Below are 7,218 nucleotides of genomic sequence, written 5' to 3' on the forward strand. Positions count from 1 at the left end.
TAAAGTGGGATAACATCCCGGGGGGCAGCTGGGCAAAAGGACCGACGGGTATGTGCGGGTCCTAAGGGTACCTTTTCCAATATGTTTAAAATGCACTGTAAGGGTCGGAAAAACTAGAGATGCACTGTAAGGGTAGAAATTTCAGAAAATGTTTGAAAAATCTAGATATTTTGACCAAAAATGCTAGAATTTTGACCATTTTTTGCACGAAAGGGATCGAAAATTTGGGGGAAAATGCACTCTAAGGGTATGATTTTCACTGATTTTTGCTGCACTGTAAGGGTGCAATTTTAAAAGCCATTTTTTGGCCCGCACATACCGTCAGTCCGCAAACCCAGTGCCCCCCCCCCCCGGGGATAACATACATACATATTATCTGTAAATATACAATTCTATACAACATACTGTTATATGTTTAAACAACGAATTTCCATCACGACTTCATTATATTCTCATATAAATTATGTTCTTGTAATCATCAAAGCATAATTCATGCATCTTGCCACCGTTCCAATCCCTTTGAATAACTTAATAATTTTGGCAGCCTTTGAGATCCATCTTTCATCACACAAAATGATCTGCCCATGCTTCAGTACGTTATTAATCTCGAAAAAGTATATCGGTTTAAAGGCCGGCCTTCACTTGCGCGCGCTGCGATCGCATTTTTTGGCTAATATTTTTTTTGCTTGAAAAAAAAGATTACGTCATAAAAATGTAGCGCGTGCTCGAAAAAATCAGTTGGACACATTTATCAACTTTTTTCAATCGTTACGTCAGATCGCGCCAACGCAGTTGCTTCATTTTTCTTTTAACCAATAGCTTGGAAGCTTTGCTTGAAAAAGTGCGATCGAAACGCGTACAAGTGGAGAGTATAATTCCTCCCATTTTCAATAAATGAGCTTATTACTCAATTGATTACCTATCTTCAGAATCACTTTCTCCATCATCAATACCAAGTGCTTCCATGAAAGCGTACGCTACTTTTTCAGCATAATCTTTCCGTGCGTCTCCATCGAGGTTTTGTGCTTGCTCTAAAAACACAATACAAAACACATGGTCTTCCTTATATTTCAAAGTTAGACCAAATTGAAACGGTCCACTTTCTGCCCACGATACGATTTGAGAATGAGGCAGTTTCAAATTTTTCTTTCAAAAAGATTGAAGTGAAGACAGTCAAAATATTGAGGTCGTAAAAGGCATTGCATTGACTTTAAAAGCTTGTCTCTTCGCCGACTTTTTTAAAAAAATCGGAAGGCAAGACAGAAAGACGACTGTCTAGACCTAGAGTCTGTGTAAAGTAGCTTGGAATCAAGTATTTTTTAGTAATGATTAAAGTAGGAAATTTCTTTATATCAGTATTGCAACCGACTTTGGTGAATCTGTGCGGAAGATCTAAAATTTAAATCCAAATTTCTGGTACAGGCTTTCGAAAAGGCTCGTTTGGCACGGAAATTCATGCTATAAAATCCAGCTGTCTACGGAGTTGCAGCACTGCGAAACGAAATTAGTATTAGGAAAGGCCGAGGTTAGCCTATATTAGACGCGACCCGCGTTTTTTACGCAATTAACGTCTATTCCACTTTGCGACTTTTTCGAATGTTTTGAGCCCAGGTTTTCGGGCTCCAAACATTCGACTTTTTGACGTCAATATAATAATCGAAGCTCTTGCAGTAGCAAAGAAATCGAATTTGCTTCAAAGCACTTGAAAGGCTTCTATTTTTCGAAAATCGTCAAAGTGGAACTCACTAAGAAACGGGATGAAAAATCCCAGTTTTTTGTAAGGTGTTCGCTAGGCCGAGGTTTGGTTTTTACCTTTCATAACGTGTAATTTGTTGAAAAGATCTTCGAATGATTCATTATCGTGAAAAAGATCTTCGTTCTGTTCTGTCATTGTTTGTTGTTCGTTATGCACTGTTGTTGTTGAAGGTTTTTTCGGTTTTTCATCTGGCTCTTAATTAATAAAAGAAAACGTGAAGAATGAGAAAAAAATTCATAAAGTTTCACTTTGAGTGTACATGTTATTTTTATAAGCATGCAAAAATTTGAAAACAGGCTCGGAGATGCTTAGGTCGAGGGCTTGACAAGGCTGAAAAAAGCTTATATGGATTATTATATCCCAAGCAAAATCTTAGAGAAATTCCGAAAATCTGTAAAATCCCAGCCAAAAACAGGAAAATACATTTTTCATAGGCTCAAGGTAATGCTTATCATATGCTTAAATTTCTGCCATATCCGAGCCTAGATATATGCTTATAAGTGCTTTAAATATGTTTATAATAAAGAAAACATGTGTACTCTTTCTTACTACAATATAGAAACCACTCTAAAGGGAATTACTCTACTAACGCCGACGTGGTTTTCACATGATAGCGAGAAAAAGTGTACATTTAAAAGCGAATTGGATAGTTGAAACAAGGGGTGTAACTATGCTTGAAAAACTCGAAAAATAAATTAAGGTAAAAAATGGGCTTTTAAAATTTTTTGGAATTTCAGTAAGACTAATGAGATTGAATAAAGTAATTGTTAGGCATCTGATAATTAAGTAAGTCTGTGACCGCAGTCGGAGGCGAACCGAGGGCTCCCCTTTCGATAGCTATCTACCTGAAGGTAGGAGAAGGGGACACTCTTTCTCCCTGGATTGCTCGACTTTCCCCTTGATCCTTTCTCTTAATTGCTAAGCATCAAGCTGAGAGGCATTAAGTGCCATTTTGTACTAAGTACGAAGTCTGTACTACAACGAACCTATCATCTGATGGTTGGCCCACATATGTGAACGCAAGGCTTCTTTTATCCTGTCCACGCCATACTTCACACCAAAACTATCTGAAAAAAAAAAAGAATTACAAATCATATTTTTTGTTCTCTGAGAACTAATAAATCGTGGCTCTACATTGATCATCGATCGAATAGTCAGGCTTAAAGGGACATAAAAGTACTGACGAAATTTGTAAACAAACCATTTGCAGCGGGATACAAAATCAAAACAAATGTCAAATGTCAAAATAAAAAATAAAAACAAATATGGCTGATTTTGATTATTTCAATTGTTTTACAAGTTTGTTTTGGACATTTGCTGGCGATCGAACCCACAATCTTGCACACCGTAGCTGGATGCTCTACCTTCATGCTGCGGCCTCAAATTCTCATAAAATGGGACTACTACGTTAAGAACACTCTTATTGGAATAAGCAACATCGTTACGGTCCTCGTTTTCAATCACTTTTCCGACAAAATTATAATACAACTTGTCACAACTTACCATCAGATTTATCCTAGTGCGTGAGTCTACTAGCTTAGATTTCTACACTATCCACTCACGAGTCTTGCAGAAAATTGAATACAATGTCGAATGTATAAAGAAGGCTAAACACATTTGCAATCTGTTTTTTACTAGTTTGAATAAGTTAATTTCATACTCAAAGTTTCATGCCATACAGGATGGGCCAACCCTTATGATCCGTAGCATCTTTCGTAGGATTCAACCGCATGTGATTGGTTCGAAAGTAGATAGGATTATGGAACTTTTTTGAGATGGTAAAAAAACTTAAAATATTTTCAGTTTCGAAGGTTAAAAAAGGGTACTTTTCGTTTTTAGGAATCATATCGATTCTTAAAAATTGAATGAAAAAGGAATATGATAAATTCTATACCTTCATCTGCCTCTTCTCCAGTCTCCATATTTTCGATCAGCTCGAATTGGTGATCCAAACACCATGAAAAATATTTATCCTTTGTTGCATCTAAACAAAAACAAAAGAAATAAATATAACTTAAAGTACATTTCAGTTCCCAAAAGTTTAGAATTTTAGTCAAGTAAATAATAAAATCCGTGTTCACATTGAAAAACCAAATTTGTAGTGCTTGGAACATGGACTGTTAGGTAGCATTTTGTACTAATGTTTTTTTATTTTAAAATAAATTTCTCTCTATTGTTTGTTTTGTATCCATATGGAAGCAGCAGAACAACCCCATCCCTTCAACCCACAGATATCTTATATGAAACACTAGATAGAGCCACCCTATCCTCCCAAAGCAAGACAGAATAAAGCTAAATAATCCGCCATCTTTGCTAATAGCAGACCACAGTAGAAACCTTGACTGTTAAAGTTTTTTTGACACTGCAATGACATCAATATTTCAAGGCTCCCTCAAGCAGGCGCAAGCTAAATTGTGACGTCCCTTCATTCAAGATAAGGAAGCAAGAGCTCTAGTGTCTTATATAAGATATTTGTGCTTAGTCAAACGTCTCAAACCCTTTTTAAGGCACTTTGTATTTAAAAAAATGAAAAATACTTTAAAGTGCTAAAGATCAAAATATTGAAAAATGTCCGGGGCAGAAAATTAAAAAACAAAATTAGCAACAGGGTTGTCAAAATGGAGATCAGAGTATTTACCTTCTAATCCTTTATTGCTTGTTTCCCAGACCATCCGAAGCTCTGGGCTCTCATCTTCTTTGAAAAGGTGTGATGTTTTTTCAATTTCACAAAACGAATCACTCTTATGATGAAAATGAAACAAAATAAGATAATTTATCAATTCTAGGGCTTAAAATCTAAAAAAAGAACATTTTTTTTTCTTGAAGAACAGGCTAAAACAGCACAGGCTTAAAATAATAATTTTATGATTAATTTTTATACACAATGATAAAGATCCAGAGCTAATTTCTTTGTGTCACTCTTATTGGAATTGCTAAAATTTTATACACTTTTTTATTTTCTTAAAATCTTCTTATTTGTATGTATAGATAATGGGTCTTAGGACAGCTTTTTAATACTTTAAAATATATAGATAGATTCAGATAGATTTACTATTTATGATTACTTTTGAGCCTTTATTTTATACCAATAAGTGTATGGATGAAGAAAAAACTTTTAGAATAAATAAAGAGTTGCATACTTACAGATGCAGCATCAAAAGTGAATAATACAGCCTCCAATTTTCGAAATTCTAAAAAGTTTTTCAAAAACTCTTCTCTACTACAGCAATAAATGTTGACGTCAGCCTTGAAATATTTGTTTTTTAAGTGCCAAGTATATGAAGTGTTGCTTTCAATTTCATCATGAGGATCAAGTTCTAAAGTTGAATTGAAATATAAAGATTAAGGTTAAATTTTGACATTAAACATCATTTTGTATCTTAGCTTATTTATATTTTATACTAGATTTTAACAAACAAATTTTTTATACATTTCTAACTCATATTTTAATCTAATACTTTTGGTTTTACTTGACAAGATGTTTTAACCTATTAATTGCTGACAGCACATTTAAAACTTTTTCATTTTCGTAATTTTTATGTAGAATTTGCGAGATTAGGCTTCATTGTCTTATGCAAATATATTACAAGAATCAGCATCAAACAACATACTATGATATAACTTCACTTTTGCCAGTTAGGTTGCCTGCTACTTAATTGTATTACTTGTAAGTAGGTTTTGGAGCAAAGTGCTCAAGTCTTCTCTTTAAAATGCTTTACTATATTTTCTTGACATGATTAATCAATGAAGGAGAACCTTCTACTGATAAATGGTATGTCTTATCTGTATTTATATTATTTGTTGAGATTTATTGTTTAAAGTTAATTACTTGTTTACTGTTAGTAGAAAAATTTCAAATTATCCTTGATCATCAATTACCTCACAGGCCATTTTTGTTATAAATTTCAATTTAGTTTAGGTTTTTTTAATTTACTGTGATATTGAGAGCTGCCATGTCCGTCCCCTCGGACAAAATTTTGTATAGGATGTGCCACTATAGAGTCACTTTTTCAAAATGTAAAAAAATCTGCAGGGATTTACTAGATATTGAAAGTTGAATCTGTTTTGGCAGGGTTTGGATAAAAATTGAAACTTTGCATCTGAGAAGACCAAATTTTGTTTGAAAGGATCAGAGTTTTGTCTGTTTAGGGTTTATATTCTGTCTTATTATCTTATGTCCAATATCTACCAAAAATTGGTCTTTTGAGCAGTGACATACTGTAGATAAGAAAAAGACCAATTTTTGGCAAATATTAGACATAGGTGGTCTTGGGCACATTTTTTATCATGCTGAAGCTTTAAAAGACAGGAAAACTTAACATAGAAATAATACTCCTTTAGGCAAACACAGCGGTCTATTGCATAATTTCTGCTCTTACTCTTCTTTTTTTTTCATCTTTTTTAATGTTTAATGATTAATGACATTCAAATTATTTTCAGATTAAAAAAAAAAAATCTCTTCTTTAGAAAAGAACAAATCTCAAGTAAAACTTTTTAACACCAGACAATCTATCTCAACCAGTGCGTCCGCCCGGTGCCCAATCTGGAAAATAAGGCATGTATGCCGGATATCTCTGGCACAGACTTTGGATTTCATAGGCTTAAACAAAGGCTACGCCAAGAAATCTCTGGCGTAAATATTCTCTTCTTTCAAGACTGGCCCGGTGCACATTATTGTTTTTAAACAAACTTTGTCTCCGGTGTCAAGAAGTTCAAAAAATTAACATAACACCAGACAAAAGGTTCCCGTCTGGCTGAGGGATTTTGGCACGGACAAACACACTGGACTTCCCGGTGCGTTGGCCAGTAAGGTTGTTTAAAGGAGGGCGCGCGCGAAGTGAGGTCTGAGGAAATTTTAATATATTGCAGCATCAGAGTTGTCTCAGACGCTACCTATGTTTGAAGTCAATATTTTTCAATGTTTCTACTACTTTACACCAATATGCTGATAAAATTCACCTTTTAATATGTCCTTTAGAGCTGAATTGTTGCTTCCAATTGATATAATAACAAACTCAACAGAGTCTAAATGCGCCATCATCTGGTTTTGTGTGTTGATGCAGGTTGATGTGTTGATGCTAGAAAGTACTTTCGATTTCGATGCTACCATATTTGTTTTTATTCTATTTCGTATCGGGGAAATCTGATTATCTACCACAGCAAGTAGTAGTCATCCACAGCAAGCAGTGATTTGTTCAGTAATTTTAGGGCGATCTAACTCGCTGTTTTATAGATCTGTGTTTTAGATGCTCTCCCCGATAGGATGTAGAAAAAATATTCGAAATTGAAAGTCAGAATAAATTGGGGCAATTTTGACAAAAATTTGGTGTGTGGGTGTCTTCTTCTTTATTCTATTTTGTGATAATTTATCTTTTATGTGATTTTACCGTTTCACTTTACATATTCAGCAATTTAACTAATTTTTTGTTACTCATTCTAGTTTCCAGCACATGCTTATCAGT

General features: G+C 34.4%; 1 protein-coding gene across 1 annotated transcript; it reads right to left on the reverse strand.

The window, feature by feature from the left end:
• Positions 1 to 919: 919 nt before the first annotated feature.
• On the reverse strand, positions 920 to 6,881 carry LOC136813055 (alpha- and gamma-adaptin-binding protein p34-like; the record flags this gene model as incomplete). Its single annotated transcript, XM_067069574.1, is given in 7 exon segments — positions 920 to 1,031; positions 1,813 to 1,950; positions 2,743 to 2,823; positions 3,651 to 3,740; positions 4,395 to 4,497; positions 4,901 to 5,073; positions 6,716 to 6,881. Coding segments are annotated over 7 exon segments (848 nt in total), but the record flags the coding sequence as incomplete, so codon positions are not given.
• Between the last annotated feature and the right edge of the window lie 337 nt (positions 6,882 to 7,218).

The sequence above is a fragment of the Clytia hemisphaerica genome, unplaced genomic scaffold (assembly GCF_902728285.1).
Source record: "Clytia hemisphaerica strain Z4C2 unplaced genomic scaffold, Clytia hemisphaerica genome assembly, whole genome shotgun sequence".
NCBI lineage: Eukaryota > Metazoa > Cnidaria > Hydrozoa > Leptothecata > Clytiidae > Clytia > Clytia hemisphaerica.